Raw genomic sequence first — 18,321 nt, forward strand, 5'->3', positions numbered from 1 at the left:
ACTCTTTTTTTCCCTCTCTTTCCAGACCATGCAACCCCTCAGACTGCAGCCAGATTGTAGAAGAGCATGTTTTCCCTTCTTTCTCTGTGTCTACACCCATATGCAGGCCTTTAAAAGGTGGACCATAACACATACATTGTTCTGCAATTCATTTTCGTCTCTTGGCTTCCTTTCATTCTGTCCTCCTGATCTACCTCATTATTCAAAGCTCACATAATATTCCATTATTAAGCATATACCATAATTTGCTTAACCATTTTTCTGCTGATGTCATTTGGGCTTTTTTCCTAATATTGCTGAATATGCTGCAGTGAACAGCCCTGTGGGTGTGTATCCCTCAAAGCTTGTGCAAATATTTCCAGAGTGGAATAGCTGAGGTCAAAGGATACATATATTTAAAATTTTGACAGGTGTTGCAGAAATGCTCTCCATGTTTAAATGGTGTATCAATTTACTCTTCCATCAACAGTTTCTTAAAGGATTCCTTCCTCGATACTCTTACCAATACCAATATTATCAGACTTTTTACTATTTGTTAATCTGCTAATGACAAAAAACAAGTGTTGCATTCTTTTGGTTTGCATTTCCTGATACTGGTGAAGTTGAACATCTTTCTGTACTTTTGTTAGGACTTTATTTTTTTTCTGTAAATTGCCTGTTGAGCAGATTTTTTATGGCTATTGGTATGGAAGATGGAATATAGTACCCCCTGATTAATCTCTCTGCCTCTTTTTTTCTCCATGATGCAGGCAATCTTATTTAGTCAATTTTTGACTCATTCAAAAGAAGGGAGGGAAACAGTATGCATGATTCAAAATTTCTGTAATTTATATAGGATTTTAAATATTTTTAGAAAGAGCACAGATCTGGGAGTGAGAGGTGGATTCACACCCTAGTTCAGCCCCAGTGTATCTGGGTAACTCTGGGGATTTTACTTTCCTCACTGAGTCCTGGTTTTCTTAATTACAGAATAAGAATAATAATCTATTTTGCCTAATTGTAGTAATTAGACAAGAGAATGTGTGTAAACCACCTGTCATGCAGCCTGTCAGGCAGCAGGGTACTGGATAAGTGGTTGTTATTGTTACATTGTTATTATAACATTTGATCATGGGAATTCTTCTCAACTAGGAAGTTCCTAAACTCCCCTGGAGTTTCTCCTTTCCTTATTGTTACGCTAACGTTAACGTTAGCTACTCTCCCAATTACACCACTTTGGCTTAGGACCCCTTCCCTCCACCTCTCTGATTGAGCAGGGTGTTGTCCCGTTCAAGGTTAAGAGTTTGAATTCCAAGTCTGCAAATCCAGAGGCAGAGGAGGCCCCAAGCTGTGATGGAACCCCGAAGAGGCTGTGTGTTAGGAGAGGGGCCTGGAGCTGTGAGCAAACCCAGCATCAGACAAGGTCTCCCTCTGCCCCAAGGTCAACTGTCAGATGGAGCCTGTGATTAATCCACAGTTAAGAACCGACCATGATTCTAGTTGAAATAGTTGCACTTATAAGTAATAGACCCTGGGGGCACAAACTTAATATCTTGGATCACAAGAAGTACAGAGGCAGGGCCAGGCCAAGGTGGATTCCTTCAAGCAGTTCAGCAGCATCCTCCAGAACCCAGCCCTTCCCATCTCTCCGTCCCGCCATCAGCGGCTTGCCGCTGGTCTTGAGCTGGCTGCCTCGTATCCTAGGGGGGCTGCTGCAGAAACCCGCATCCAGAGACAGAGAAAAGAAGCTGTCCTCGTGTCTCTTTTAAAGCGTGAGGAAATCTTTCTCACAAGTCCCCCTGCAGATTGCTCCTAACATCGTATTGGCCTCGGCTGAATCAGGAGCAGGACAGTGAAATTACTATTACTGATTTGGGCTGCTCTGGGTCAGAGAGAGGCCGGGCCAGTTCTGAAGTACGTGGCTGCCCAGCACTGGGACAGAACTTAGGAAGGGAGAGGGAATGGCTGTTGGCAGTGATGGTGATGGTCAGCAGTGTGGACCACTGCCACGTGTATTTATAAGGATTCATAAGATATATGCTCAAGATCCAATTTTAATATGCAAATGCTTCAGTTAGTCATCTTAAATAGTGATCCATTTGAAGTTTGCAACCTGGAAACTTAGCCTTACAAAGGGAGAGCAGTAATTTTTCCTGTCATTTGTGAAGCTGAGAGTGTTGTTTATGAGTAAATAACCCAGCTTTAAAGGGACTAAGCCTTGAAGAATGAGCATTCACTTCCCAAGCACTTGGCATGGAATGAGTTCGATGTGGCTCTACTGAAATCTTGGGATAGAAAACTCCTGGACAGGTGGGACCCAAATGGGGCAGTCAGGGGGCCAAGGTGGCCCTTCTAGGACTGTGTCTGTGGCGGAGGCCTGCTGTCCAGGTCACCCAGGGACCTAATCCCAAACACCTGAAATATAAAGGTGGGGGCGAGTGTATTTTCAAACAATTTTATTCTAAGATAGCCCTTAAATATCGCCAGATCCCCTTGACCTGGAGGAGCAAATTCATGACATTCCTCCTGCTCAGCATGTCTCTGTCCTTGCCCTTCAAGGCTGGCTCATGATGAGGAGGAAAGGTTTCACACGGTAACAGGGCGTAATCCACCATGGGGGGTAAAATGGGAAACAGGGTGCCGAGGTCCAACCTGGGAAGGCTGTGAGTGAATTCATGACTGGAGAGCCACCACGATGTCTTGGATCCTTCGGCTCTAGAATACTTGTTTGGGACTAACTTTCTGAAATGAAGAACCTTTCTGCACACTTGGTTAGAAAAGAAACAATCAGGGCACCTGGGTGGCTCAGTCAGTTGGGTGTCTGCCTTCAGCTCAGGCCCACGTCGGACTCCCTGTTTGATGGGGAACCTGCTTCTCCCTCTGCCTGCTGCTCCCCCCTGCTTGTGTGCTCTCTCTCTTTTCTTTGTCAAGTGGATAGATAGAATCGAAAAAAGGAAAAGAAAGAAAGAGAAAGAGAGAAAGAGAGAAAGAGAGAAAGAAAGAAAGAAAGAAAGAAAGAAAGAAAGAAAGAAAGAAAGAAAGAAAGAAAGAGGGGCGCCTGGGTGGCTCAGTGGTTTGGGCTGCTGCCTTTGGCTCGGGTCATGATCTCAGGGTCCTGGGATCGAGCCCCGCATCGGGCTCCCTGCTCCGCAGGAAGCCTGCTTCCCTCTCTCTCTCTCTCTGCCTGCCTCTCTGCCTACTTGTGATCTCCGTCTTTCAAATAAATAAATAAAATCTTTAAAAAAAAAAAAGAAAGAAAGAAAGAAAAGGGAAGAGAGGGGAGGGGAGGGAGGAAGGAAGGGGGCACCTGGGTGGCTCAGTCAGTTAAGCAGCTGCCTTCAGCTCAGGTCATGATCCCAGAGTCCTGGGATTGAGTCCTGCATTGGGCTCCTTGCTTGGCGGGGAGTCTGCTTCTTTCTCTGCCTGTGCCTGCTACTCTACCTGTTTGTGCTTTCTCTCTCTCTCCCTCTCTCTCTCTGACAAATAAATAAAATCTTTAAAAAGAAAAAAAGAAAGAAAGAAAGAGAAGAAATAATCTGTAGAAGAGGCAAAACCAGGTTTGGGCAAAGTTACCTTGGTGGGACCCTGGCGAGGTGGCCTAGAAGACTGGTATCTGCGTGCATGCGTGTTTGGGGGTGCATGGGGGAGGGTGAAGCAAGTGCACGGCAGGGAGCTCCTCCTGGGATGCATCCTGGAGCCACCCACCCACCTCCCCCAACTAGACCAATTATACCAGAACCTCAGAAAGTGGGAAGTGCAGGGTTGAATTGACCATCTAAGTTCTTAGAAAGAGTTCTCACCATGTGTTACCCTAAGAATTTTGTTCATAGTCCCACCTTGGATAATGTCATCAAGGAGGTTTGTTGTCCCCTCTGCCTATGCCTTCCACCCCAGACAGGTGCTGTCTTGGGGATACAGGCAGTGAGGGTGGGAGCCCTCGACAGGCAGGTTTCTCCTCTTCTGCTCCACGACTGAGCCAAGGTTCCAAAGGCATGGTTTTGGTGAGGCCATGGTCACCCCCACGGCCCTTCTGTGTGTCACTTTGGGTGTCACAAATGGAGGAAGCCCCTAATCATCAGTCAGGATCTCCCATGAGGAACAAAAAAGTTCTTTCAATATTATAATAATTTGGAAAACTGATTGATTAAACAAGACCTTAGTTCTAACTGTTGGGGATGGAGAATGACAATTGTTAAAGTAGTAAATCACATAAGAAAGGGAACCCAGGAAGGTCTGTAATTAGAAAAGATGCTCTTAGAAAATATTTTGAGGAAATCCATTTATGTGTCTGTCCTATGAGTTGGAAAGACTCTAGAGTCTGGGTTTGCATCTGCCATTCCACATCCTGGCCTAGGAGTTCAGTTCCCTGATCCCTAGCTCCCTCGCTCGTATAATGGGAAGAACAGTAGCCTTGGGATTCTGGCTAATCCCAAGACCAGAGCAGTTCTAGTTCCAGGGCCCACCAGAGTCCTTCCTTGCCCCCAGCCTCACAGCCTACTGCAAAGGGAGTGCTAGTGCAGGGAGCCAGCTGAGATGGGCTGGTCCCATGTGCCTTGGTTTCCCCTCTGCAGAAAGAGCAAGCTAAGCCCTGTCATCCAAGCGGAACAATTTGGCCAGAGTAGAGTGATAATCTCCCAAATCAAATGGTATTCTCAGGGTCATCAACTGATTTCCAGTGTACCCTGGCTCTGTCCTATACCAGCCATGTCCCTCGCGGCAAGTACTTTAATTTCCCTCAGACTGGCTCCCTCATCATTTGCAAAATAAATATGGTAGCACAGGACTGTTGTAAAGATTAAGGTCTTTGCGATAGAGCATAGGAAACGTGAGCGCAATACCTAGAACATGAAAATAGTCACAGTCACTATGATTGGCTTATCAAAAGAAGCAGGCTTAGGAATTCCTGAGTAGTGCTGTACAGTTTTAAGATAATAAAGCCACATTTATTTAGGAAAAGACCTCTAACTCATTCTCTCACTCTTCCAAATAGCCCTGTGCCCTGTTCCATTCAAATTGGTGAGGTTTTTGTTACTCCAATAGCCAAGTAGTGCCCATGGCCAGGCCCCGCCCCCACACTGATTCTCCCAGGGACCCCACCTACAGTGGTCAGTGTGGCATGGCGGAAGTGACCCCCAATATCTCCCAGTCCTAAGTCCCGGGATTCTTTGTCATCAGACTCACTTGTCGCTCGCTCACTGGGAAGGGGAGTTGTAGCACTTGTCGGGGTCCTGCGTCCGTCTGCCCTTGACCTTGCCCGTCTCTCCCGGCAGGCGGTAAAGCGGTTCTTGAAGCAGGAATGCAAGTGTCACGGCGTGAGTGGCTCGTGTACTCTGCGGACATGCTGGCTGGCCATGGCCGACTTCAGAAGGACGGGCGATTACCTCTGGAGGAAGTACAATGGGGCCATTCAGGTTGTCATGAACCAGGATGGCACTGGTTTCACTGTGGCTAACAAGAGGTTTAAGAAGCCAACAAAAAATGACCTCGTGTACTTTGAGAATTCTCCAGACTATTGCATCAGGGACCGAGATGCAGGTAAGTTCAAAACCCTTTACTCACAGTACCTCATTCACCGATCAGTCCTCCCCAGTCTCAGTCTGGTCCTGTTTTCAGCCTGACAATTCTGTAAGTGCAGCCAGATGCCTTCAGGTTCAACGTTCATGGTCTTGTAATTCATATTTCAAGTGTGAAATATGAATTCATATTTATAATTCATATTTCAGAGAGCTTTCCTAGGCAACTGGAGAAATGGATTGAGACTGTGCAGGTTCTAGAGAAAGGTGACCCCAAGAAAGTACATGGCAGGGTCACAATATGCAGATTAACCAAATTCTTCAGCTCGGATGAAACTCTGGTGAGCTCATGTACACTCTGTACAGCAACCTGGCATCTTCCCTGTGATCCTGAAGCCAAGAGGAGTAGAGAGATCTATGCAATGGACCTTCTCTGTTACAAATCCATCTATGTGACTATGAAGAGGAACCCAGGCCTTTAAAGTTAGCCAGTTTTGAGATCTGCCATGCTTCTCAGTCCCTCGTTCTTTCCAATATTCTGAGAAGTTGTTAAATACTAGAAGGCAAAAATGCATCCCCACTGGTGTGGCCTTTGGTGGGCAGTGGATGAGAGCTGTGTAAGGGGCATTTTGTTTATTAGAGCCACACCACTGCCTTGCAGACAGTGCTTTGTCTGTCTTGGACTCACTCGAAGGGCAGCTCCATCAGCCTCAACATAGCTGTTTCCACCAGCGTGATTTTAGGCACCTGCTCTTTACCTCTGACCCCTCCCAGGCAGCCCTGAGCTCCAGGCGTCTTTGCAAAGACTCATACAAAATAAGTCTCAGTGGATAGGAGGAGATGGAGAGCCCTCAGCCAACTCTGGCTCAAGCCAACTTCCCAGACTTAGTAGAAAGCAAGGGAATTTGTTATCAGGAAAAACGTCCTTGAATTTAAATTCTAAATAGTTTTAGGTTCTAAATTAATTGCAAAGAAACCAGTAAAACAGCCGGCTCCTAACACTAGATTAACCATGAGGGATCCTTACCAGGGAATGTCACAAGAAGTCCAGAGCCTCTCCTTTGTCCCTGAGTGGCTGAATTTCCCTCCTGGTTCGATAAGCACGTTCGTTACAGTATCAGACGGGTCTATACCTGCAACCTACGGATTAGCTAGGACCAAGCACAGGGACCAGAATGCTGTTGCATTCCTGACATGCTTTGGGACCTCTAACAAGTCATCCTACCTGTCAGCCCACAGTTTCAGCCAGATCACCATGAAACCTATACTTTGATAAAAGATTGTCCCAGAGGTCTGGCTCCCCTCTGCCATTAACGAGCCATCTAACCTCAGGCTCCTCAGCCAGGACATGGGGATGATGATATCATGATCACTTTAGGAATTACAATGGATTGACTCCTGTGTGTCAGGTACTGGGCTCAGATCACTGCACACATGGTTTTATTTAATCCTTAGAACCACCCAATGACATCAGCACAATGGAACCAGTTCCTGGGCGGGGCGGGGGTGGGGGGAGGGGTGGGAGAGGGTGGCTCCTTGTTGATCAACACCAACATGAACCAAATTCCCATCTTAGCTGTTGAGATCAGATAAACAGCCCTGGATAACATCATCCCAACTGCCTGGATGAGGAAAGTGAATGACTAGCTCAAGATCTCCCTGGTCTTGGAGGGGATGGGCGTCTGGCTATCAGACCGGGTGGCCTGCACACCTGACCCTGACATCGCAACTTGTCACGAGCTAGCTCTGAAAAGGCGCGGCGAAGCCAACCCCTCACTCCAGATGTAAGAGGGCCTGCTTCCCCAGGACATCTGTCCTGGGCTCTCGGATTAAAGCAGTTGGCACAGTGAAAAAAACAGGTGCGATGCTCGATGGCCACTGAGCCTCCTCATGGGCATCCGATGAAATAAAGCCCTGACTGTGTTCTCGAAAGAGGAGATTCTGAATCTACCCCCTGACGCCTCTTCAGGATACTAAGTTATCCTTCCACACTTTGCTTTGGCTCCTCCCGTTATTAGATCACGATTCTGTTTCCTGATCCTAAAATAGCAAATACGTCCGCAGTACCTGCCATTCGTTAGCACTTGGTCTGCATTCTGCCAATGACTCGCACCAAGAATATAAATGGGTATGGTATTTTCCATTTTATGGGAGGGAAAAATGCGGCTCTGACAAACAGGGTATGGAATTTGCTAAAAAAACCCCAGTCGGTTTAGAGGCAGAGCAGGGATTCGAGCCGTCCATTGTTTTAAGCATTCTACTCTTGTCTCCAGACACGCCAGCTACAAGGCACCCTGTGGCAGAGGCTGACGTTCTGAGGGAAGTTTTAGAATTTCTTCACTCTCCATTTATTTCTGTTCTATTTTAGGTTCATTTTAACTTATCTCATTTTAGCTTAAAAAGGATGTGAACTTAGTTCTTTTGCTGTTGATTAACCAGGAGCTACCTTTTTTTTTTTTTTTTAAGTAGCTGGTTCCAAAGTATTAGATCAGATTTCCATTAAGATTCTTAGAGTATTCATACCTTGTTTGAGCTAGCCTTCATGTCCTTTTACAGCTGAGCCTGAGGAAATACCAAAATCATCCATACAAACTTTTCTTTTTAATTCTATTGACTATTGGGTGACTATTTCAGTGAAAATATGATTCAGGGTGTTTGCTATCATGTAGGCGAAAGTTCCCGTTACTGAAAGAGTAGAGTTTTCATTGTTCGTACTTGAATTCACATGTACCTAACGACATATATGAGATGCAGATTTTCCCTGAGAAAGCGACCGAGAGCCTTGTGCCTGCCTGTGTAACCTATGGCCTTCTAAAGTTGAAGGTGTATCCTGGCCATTTTCTACTAGAAACTCCTGAAGCGTGCACTCTAGAAAGTTGGTCAAAACAGTTGTAGAAGTGGGTGCGTCTGAATCCTTCTGGAGGTGCCTCTAACCTCTATTTGCAGAGGCAGGGGGAGGTGACAGAATCTGAGATGATCGACAAGGGGGGAGACTCCTGCCTGTAATTCGCAGTGGCATTCCTCCTCTGAGCTCTGCCCCCTTGTCCTGGAAGGAAGGTGTTGGATGTTGCAGGGCTAACGTCCTGTCCGTCTGTACTAAAGCAGCCCCCCACATGTGTGCATCGCTGAGAAAGCACGTCACGAGGGTACGCTCTTCCCTTCACGAGCATCGTGTTGAACCTTAGGAAGGGTCTGTTTTCTGCTAACTGGAACTCCCACATGTTTGACATGGGTTACCTTCAACAGTATCCGGGCTCTAAAACAGGTCCAAAGATGGCAGTAAAATTTAAAGCAAATAATGTGTCTTTCCTTTTCTCTATTAAGTTTGGCACCGTTCCCTATATTGTTCTATTTCTCTTTTTTAAAAATTTCATACCATTTCCTATTGAACTGATTGGGAACCTTCTGCTTGTGTAACACTGGAAAAGCAATGGTGGTGAGCAGATTGAATCTTGCCAAGTCATAGGCTCCTGTAGCGGACTCACTTCAGTCTTGCTGGCCGGTGCCTGCTCCCTGCTCGATGAACTCATCACGTGACTGAAGCGAGCCTGTGCGTTTTGTCAGTCTGGTGTGTAGGACAGATGAAGGCTATGGGTCTAGTCTGCTATTTCCCAAGCGAGGTTCTCTTGGGGAAACGGTTAGATCACAGTCTCAGGGGATTGTTGCTGGGATTCCATCTGCATTTCAAACTTGAGTACCTTAAAATGGAAAATCAATGTTTTAGGCAATCCCCGGCCTACAACGTTGTTATTCGTAAGTATTTTTTCATAAGTATTGAGTAAGAAGAAATCCTGAGGACATTATATTCTTTGGAATACCTGATCTCTTATGAAGGAAAAAAAAAATCTTTATTTAAGGAGTTCTAGACAAATGGCACCCAAATATATCCCCCACCCTGGCTTGCCCAGTATGAGAGGGATGTTCTTCCACATGGAAGCCCTGCACTTTCAGGAACTTTCTTGCACTGTGAGTGCATGAAAGTGATCTCAGCCATTCACATCCAAGCTTGACAGAGACGACCAAGCAAGCCCTTGAGTGAAGTCCTGAGAAAATGACAGAAAGTATTAGCAGGCAAATTTCGATGAGAAAGGCAGAAGGCTGAGTCAAGACCCTGGACTGCTCATGGGTGAGGACAGACCCAGACGCCAGGGACAGGAGGAGGGTGGGAACATGGGGTGAGTTCCTCTGAGAGTCTGGCCCTACTACACACATTCTGGACATATTCTCTGAATCTGCACATCAGTCACCTCCATTTATAGAGAAGGGAATGGAGGCTCAGAAAAGCTTCTTAACTTGCCCGAGACTGTGTGGCCCATAAGTGGTAAATGAAACAAAATAAACACAAGTCAAATCAAAAGTCCCTACTTTCCTGGCTATATAACTTCTGGAAATCTGGGGAAGAGAGACCTGTGTCCTAAAGAGGCAGGGTGAGAACACGGGAGCAGAGCAGGCGGAGGGGCCTGCAGAGTGGGGAGGTGGAAAGTGGTCAGACCCCAGCTTCCCTCCTGTTTGGCTCCGGCCATCTCGGAGCCCCTCTAACCACAAGCCCTTCAAGTCTGCAAGAGTGGTCATGTCCTTCACAGTTCCTAAAAAATATCACAAACTCAAAAACGACTAAGGAAGATAATCTTACAGCAACAACCACAAGAGACTTTCTCCACCAGCCTTTAGCTGAGCAAAGTGAGCGCTCTGATGTTCAACGATAAAGACTCCCCTCAGATCTCAGAAGTCCGTAGGGCGGTGTCACGCCGCGCGTGTGACATGAAGCAGGCCACACTGGAGGCTCCATCTGGGCAGCCGGGCTTTCTGAGGCACATACTCTAGTGGCCGTGAGGTTATCTACTCTGGTTATTGCCCCAGGCGTCTGTAAATCAAAGAAGCCCTCAAGTTAGAGATAGTCCATCTCCGAGGAATGCCGCTGTCCTGTCCAGAGACGCGGATGCCCCTCATCACAGGCCACTTTCCCCTGTTATGAGGTAAAACCCTGACCTGGGCCGGGGGTCACCCTGAGGTCTCCTCTCCAACTGGAGGAAACAGGCGACCCTCCGCCTCCTCTCTAGTCAAGTTCAAAAAAGAGAGTTCTGCAATTGTTTAACCTGTTGTTTGCAGGCTGTGAGTGGGGGAAGCGCGAGGGCCTCTTTTCTCTACACAAATCACACTTGCAAACAGCTTGGAAACCCTGGGAACGCAATTCCAACCACTGTTTACAGCGATTCACCAATCTAGACATGCCCACGGCGTGGCCGGGTCTGCGGCGGCTCTGTCATTGTGACCCGATTGAGAGCAAGGGAACAGCCAATAGGAATGGAATGGACGGACCTTATTTTGATATTAAATGCACAATTCCCACAATATCCCGAGGTTCCTCATGGCTTCATGGGTCAAATATTTTTTTGAGCCTCTTCTCTATGTCGGACCATTTGATAAGCCTCTGGAACGCAAAGATGTGGAAGCCAGACTCAGTCCTTGCCGTCAGCCTTCACGAGGCCGCCATTCTCTGTAGCTGAGCTGGGGGGGGGGGGGGCAGGCAAAGGCAGGTAGGCCAGGTGCTCGGGGTCCTCAGGCCTGGACAGGAAGGGGGCGCTTTCTGGGTCTCTGGCCTCCCTCTGCCGCTCTATTCCAGGGTCTCACTGCACGTGTGTCATTTGAAAAACTAAGACTAGGTTACTCATCCCTTTCCATGTTGAAATTTATTTTAGAAATTCATGAATTGATATCTGAGAAGTGCCCAGACAGCTAGACCAGGAGAGAATGAAATGAAAAATGTATTGGTGTGTCCTGTAAGTCACCATTTTCGCAGGCAATTATTGATTATGTTGTATAATTAACATAAATTACTATCCAGAGGACCCTCTTTGCAAACTATCAGTGGCAGGTAATACAATTAATTAGCCTGTTCCTCCTTCCTGCAACATAGTGTTCTGATTTTCCTCCTGCCTTGCTAGCTGGTTTTCCCCAGTTCCAGTTGCTAGATTCTCCTTGTCCATCTTGAAGATGTACACCTCTTCTGCATCGGCACCTTCTCCCTGGATGGCCTCCTCTTTCTCGATGGCTAACTGCTTCTGGGGTCTTTTCTGGGTCCTACCCATGCTCAACGGCTCCTCTCAATTGCTCACATCATGATCAGTCTGATCCTGTTAAAACTGAACTCTTGATTCGTCCCCCTCCCGAAACCTGCTTTCCCCAAGTGTCCTCTTTGCAGAAAACAGCAAAGCCATCTGCTCCATCGGGCACATAAAACCTGCAGGTCCTTTGCTACTTTCTTTCTTACATCTTGGCCCATCACCAGATCCTCCTAAAATGCATCAGGGATCTAGTTCAGAAAGCCTTCCTTGTTCCTTGACTCACAGCACATACTATGAGCTTTAGTAAGTTTATTTATGTATTTGTTTGGTCTCTGTCTGTCCCACTGTTTTCTGATTCCATGATGGCGTGGTATGTCTCATCACCACCAGGTCGCCAGCACCTAGCATGTAGACATGCTGAACCGAGTGGAATGGCAAGTGATAAACAAAAAATATGCTCATCGTAGGAGCTGAATTCTTAGTTATGTTGGTGCAGTGTCAGAACTTAAAGATAACTTGGTTTCTTTGACAGGTGATTATTAAGTGTGTCTTCACTCATCGCTGATGATAATACACGGCCTGTGAAAATTCCCATTTAAACTGAAATGTTAAAGGGAATTTTCCCTCATGTTCAAGTGCATTAGTGGACCATGGAAAGAGCTGAAGCTGTTGGTGGCTGCCCATTTCCCTGGAAGAGATAAAACTCTCATAGCCAACAGTAGACTATATTGATGGCTTTTAGTTTCCACCAAATACTCAGTTCTTTTACTCTGTGTGGGACTACTTCTTAGTTCATCTGATTTTGTTGTTAATGCAAGCAAAATACTTCTAATACTACTTTATGTTATAGGCGTGATCAGTAAGTCTGCCTTTCCTTTCAGAATGTAGGTGTACTAAATTTATTAAAATTTTAGGATACACTGAAAAGGGCCCTAATTTGAACTGACAGTGGCAATCAGATTGAATTGTGTAAATTGGGAAAAAAAAAGAAAAAAGAAAAAGAAAATTTCAGAAAAAAGGAAACAAAATTCTCGTTTTCCTATTTTTGAAAAAGTCTTTGACATAATTGGCACCAACAAAAATTTACCAAATTGAGGTCCTTCTTTTCTGTAACAGAAAAAACCTAATATGTCATAAACAAAAGAATGAACTTAACATATTTTAAAACAATGAATTTGCTTACTTCATGTGAGCTTTCCCCATGGAACTGATTTTGTGCTGGTGTGGTTGATCTCTTCTTTAAATCTCTGCAAATCCTAACCATTCCTGGCATTATGGCTTAGTAGACTTTGGTGCAACCCATCACTACCTATTACTGTTTTTAGTGATTACTGATTGGGTAGCCATGGACAACTTAACTTCTCTGGGTCTCTTCACATAGGTGTTTTATTCAGAAATTCCCATAAATGACTGAGTGACTTGTTAATAAATTTCACTCTAAGTTTGCCATCATAGAACCTGAACTTGATGTCACAGACTCCCTTAGGTTGCTATTTTCAATTTCTATCTTTTAAAAAATGTGCTGCATTTTTTTGCATGTGTTCTCTGTATATCCAGTGAGATCATCTGAGTAGAAACCAGGCTGTTAGCTAGCTCACTCTGACCTTAGTGTCTGAGGACTCAGTGGCCGCTCCCTGGGGAAGCATGCCCTCCTTTGTCAAGGAAAAGCTGATCTTCATTTTTAAGAAATTGTTTTTAAATTTAATATTTAATGAATTGGGACTTTGTATGTTGACAGCTAAGCACTATGCAGTGTATAGAAGAAATATAAGATCCAACCTCTGTCCTTGGGGAGACAAGATGCATGAGAAATCATCAAACATTTCGTAACAGTATATGAGCTCTATTGCATGACACACATTATAGGACTTGGGAGGGGGGTCAGGTGGGCCAGGAGCAGAAACAGAGATTGCTCTATGGAAGGTGCTCAAATGGGCCCGAACCTAGAAGAATGCGAAGACTTCTGATGCAGGGAAGGGAGGAAAGCCCCGAACCGCAGATGAGAGTAGCTCTCATGAGGAAACAGCCTACATAGCTAGTCACGTCAATGGGACAGTGAGGATTTGGCCCAATCCTAAAAGGAATAGGTGGGGGAGCAATGGGAAATAAACTTGGATAGACTAGGTGTGCCAGACATGGAAAGCCTTGAAGAGTCTGAACTTAACTCTTAATTCCATGATAGGCTTTGTTAATTTAATGGGACATGCTTTCTTGTGCCAGTCAAGCTTTTCCTGGTTATTAGAAAAATGTTGAATAAAATCCTCTGAGAGAAGGGGAGATACTGTCTATCCTAGTTTTAGGTTTACAATTCTTACTACGTGAGAGGGAAGCCGTGTGCATAGATGAATGTGCGGTCTCTAACATTTGCTCTAACATTCTTTTCTTCCCTCGATAAATCTGTGTCGTTAATGACAACATGTAAGTCAACCAGAGGAGAAACAGCCGATTGGATGACGGGCTTAAGTGAATCTTGCTTTATGTTCTAATGGTCAACATATGGGCTTCTGTCAGCCTGGAGTGGCAGGAATTTCCAAAGACGCAGGCCCATCCACAGAGAAAGACCGTTCGAGAGAGCGCCCTTCCTCCAAGGTCCCAGAGGTGTGGATCTGGGAACTATTAGCAAAAGCTCTCCGTCCTCCTCTGCTGTCAGGAAGATGCATGTCGGTGGAGACAGAAATGTTTTTGCACTGGGAACCCTGACTCCATTATTAATTTTATAGCTCTAGGGAAGGGATGCTTGATTCTGGAAAGTTCCCGCGGCACTGCCCCACCAAAAGTGAGTCCGATGGTCCCAGTTTGCGGGATTTAGAAACTCTGGTTCTTCACCCTCCTTTTCCCCCCATGCACATGGGAACTCTGTGAAGGGTAAAGACCACACTTGCGGGAAGGAGAAAGGAAGATCTGGCCGGAACTCGCACCTTCCATGGCATAGACATTCCTGACTGCCTGGATCTTATGGACACTGCGTCTGGGCAGATCATCTCCTAGCAGTGTGGTGTGAAGGCGACAGTGGAAGGCTGGGTTCCCTGAGGCCACACTCCGTCTGGAAACTGGGATCCGAACCCAGGCAGGCCACACATCAGGTCACATTTCACAGACCTAAACCTAAGGGAAGTCAGGGAAAAGATCTCGGACTGGCAACTTATCTTAGGTAAACTGAGTAAATCAATGTGCAGTAGGAAATAACATTATAAATCACTATGAATGATTTTTAAAGAAATGTGATTTTTGAATGATTTTAAGAATGATTTTTAAAGAAACACATCTCATATGTGTTTATCTTCTTACCATATACCACTTTGGGAAACTAATGATAGGGCCATTACTCAAAATATTTTTAAAACTTCCATTGAAGTATTTGTAAAGCCCACCACACGAGCTTTGGCGGATGCTGTAAGATGCAGATATGTTACCTATAAAGGTCCATTTGGGGTTAGGACATGTCTCAGCAAATCTTAAAGTCAAGTCCAGGGGAGAGTTAGGTGAGGGGACAGGCTAAGACATGCTGTTTTGGGTGAGAGACAAATTGGTGCTATTGGCTTTCCTGAATCAGAAAGTTGTGCTTAGCGAGAGTTCTTCCCAATGTTTTCAACCATAGCCCCATCAGTGACGGAAGTTAAAACCACCTTGAGGTTTTGGGAGGCGTGCATGTTGGTAAAACAGAGAAAATGGTCTTGTCCCTCAAAAAGGTGACAGGAGTTCAGCGGGGCGCCGAGTACAGGGACAATGCATGGAGGCCACTAACTGCAGGCTAACTAGCCTTTCTCATTCTCATGTAACTGTAGGCGTCTTCACTGTCTGTGGCATGGCATATGCTGGCGAAAAAGTCCCTTCCAAAAAGATTACGCATCAGGACCTTTGCAAGTTCTTCATTTGCTAAAAGGGTGAGGGGAGAGAGCAGGAAGGGTTTTAAAGTTCATCCTCCTGGGATCTGGCAGGGCTGTGGGCTGGTGCTCTCTGCCAGATGCCGCCACGGTCAAGAACTTGAGCTCTGGACTTACACAAGCCTTCCTGACCTGCCTGCTGCCCGCTGTGTGATCAAGTTCCTCCCCCTCCTCCACTCCCCCATTTCCAAACTGGTAATCACAGACCCTACTTTCTAAGCTTACAGGAATTAAATTAGATAATACAGGCAAAATGCTTCTCATAGGCCCTAGCCCGTGTTGGTGCCCCATAATTGTTGGCTCCAGTTATGAACAAAAAGAAGAGAAAGAGGATGGAAAAGAAGGCAGAGGGCAAGGAAGCAAGGGCAAGAGGAATGAGGGGAAGAGAGGAAAAAGGCAAGGAGGCACGGGCTTTGGACTTCAGGCTGACGTTGGAGCTCGTTTTATTAATCTGGGGCTTCCTGCTGGGGTCCAGGCAGGACCACCAATTAACTAATGAGGATTGACTCATTAATGAATGGTATAGCATTGGGCGGGGGAGATCTAGAAGTGTATGTCTCAATATTTAGAACTAAAACAAGCAGGAAGATCATAGAACTCGGAGGGTCCCTTTCACAAGGTACACACACACACACACACACACACACACAACACACACACACACACACAATTTATAGTCTTTATTCTTACCTCCTATTTTAAGAATAATGGTGATATCTTCTGCTTTGGAAAGGACAGTGGGAGGTCCCTAAGACAGCGGTGGCTTTCCGCTATCATTGATAATGGGGCTTTATTTTCAGTCCGGTAAAGGAAAGCAGTGCCAGCAAATTTTGTATAAATTCTGCACCCTAGAAATGTTCTTTTCAGGGTTTTCGTGAAACTGCTCTATATTCTGCTTGAATGATAGCAAGTGTCAAAACTGCTTTCCTTCCCTACAGTCTGTCATTAAATCTACTTAGATGCAAACCCCAAAAGAAGAGCTAATTTGTAGTCCATTGTGCTGTAGCCTCGTGGTCTCCCCAGACGACAGAGCCACCCTGCACCTCTTGGCTGGCACATTCCTGGGAGCCTGGGGTCCTCACAAAGGAGGCCATTCCTCCTCCAGGCTGTGACCCCTGTTCTCACATCAGTGGCTCTCAACCTTCAAAAACCCTTCTCCTCTTCCTCCTCCTGGGCTCTCCTTGTGCCTGGTTTGGGCGGCCAGTGGAGAGTGGTGTGTCCAGATGAATAGTGTTCTCTGGCGTTCTGTAACCGAATGCTGAGCTACTGAGATCTCAGTGCCAGAGGCTTTGTTTCCTTGACTGAAACCACTTCTGAGTTAAGCTCTTGTCAGTGGCCATCACTTTGACCACCTCAGAGATTTGATGTCACTGAGGTCACTTCCCTGAGCCCTCCTGTTCAGAGTCTGGTTCAACTTTTTGCATCTGAAGGACAAAAACACCCCAACTATCGCTGCGACTGGTCAGACCACTGGCTCAGGACCTTCTTAGGCTTCAGGCCACCGGGGAAAGGTCACCAAGTTTGATATCAGTAAAAAAGCCCATAGCCTGATTCGGGAACAAGACTCTTCACCTCCCTCTTCTAACCGCAACCCCCCACCCCAACACACACATACACACCTCACAGAACCAAGGGGGAGAAAACTCCAATTGCGTGCATTCTTATTTTAATGAAAGCATATTGGTGGAAGTGAAGAATGCTTATGGGTGTGCAGGTTTATGGAAAAAAACACAAAAAGGTGAAAATTCAGCAGCCTCTGGGGAGGCAGGTGAAGGACCCATTGCGGGGGGTCGGGGGGTCTCCCTTGCACCATGGCTCAGCAATTACCTCTGAGGTAAAGATTTCCCACTCTGCATCTCCACGCTGACCTCTCTCCTGAGTCCCAAAGAGTATTTTCAGTGAATGTTCCTGCCTGGAGGAACCACTGTCAACAACAAAGTCAATGCGTTGAAAATAAAACTCAGTATCTCGGCTCAAAGCCTGCCCCTCTCCAGGTGTCCCACCCCAAGGAAGGTCACCAGCATAAACCCAGTCACTCAGGCCAGAAGCCTGGGAGTATTTCCTGACCCTCCCCCTCTGTGTCCTGCCCATCCTGCCTCCCCCACAGTCCCCTGAACCCTTTAACCTCTCCCACCCCCACTAGCACCGTCCTTGTCCCGGTCACCCTGTGTCCTCCCCAAGGCACTTCACTGCTAACTTGGCTCCTTGCCTTTACCCTGGCCCTCTGCAACCCATCTGACCCCAGCACCCACCGTGAGCCTTCTGAATGTAAATCCACCATGTCCCCCTTTGGGTAAAAGCTCTCAGTAGCCCTCTTCTGTCCTTGGGTTAGAGTTTCTACGCCCTCACCTGTCCCACAAGGCCTTCCACATCCCGGCTTCTGCTCACCTTTCCCGCCTCTGCTCTCGCCACACTCTCCTTTGAATGCTGCCCTCTAGCCAGGTTAAACACCTTTCTGCTCCTCACATATCAGAGTTTTGCTGGTTTCCTGGTTTTGCCTCTGTGGCCTCCTCCCTCTTCTTTTCGTTACTAGAACATGAAACACATACAGAAAAGTGCACACCACCTGTATAGCTCAGGGAATGGTCTCCAACGAACACACCTATATAATCTATGTCCAGACCAAGACCTGAAGAGGACTGATACTCCAGAAACCTCCTCATGCCCCTTTTCACCATTTCCCAAGGGAAATCACTACCCTGAGTTCTAATAGCATAGAGGGATTGTTCCCACTTTCGTACTTTATGTAATTAGAACCTACCGAATTGTGTCTGATGTCTACTGCTGCATAAAAAAACCACCCATAAATTTCACAGTCTAAAACAACCTTCAAGTCCCATCTCAGACTCATCAGTCCTTGCTGCCGTGCTCTTTTGTCCG

The 18,321-nt window shown here is 46.3% G+C and overlaps 1 protein-coding gene across 2 annotated transcripts in view; it reads left to right on the top strand.

The window, feature by feature from the left end:
• WNT2 (Wnt family member 2) overlaps positions 1 to 18,321 on the top strand; it is a 47,685-nt gene that overhangs the window by 21,807 nt on the left and 7,557 nt on the right. For both annotated transcript variants that reach the window (XM_082693069.1, XM_082693068.1), the window contains exon 4: positions 5,250 to 5,514. In XM_082693069.1, the coding sequence (XP_082549195.1) occupies positions 5,250 to 5,514 (265 nt within the window). The remainder of the gene's footprint in view (positions 1 to 5,249; positions 5,515 to 18,321) is intronic.

The sequence above is a fragment of the Mustela nivalis genome (genome assembly GCF_964662115.1).
Source record: "Mustela nivalis genome assembly, chromosome: 12".
Lineage (NCBI taxonomy): Eukaryota > Metazoa > Chordata > Mammalia > Carnivora > Mustelidae > Mustela > Mustela nivalis.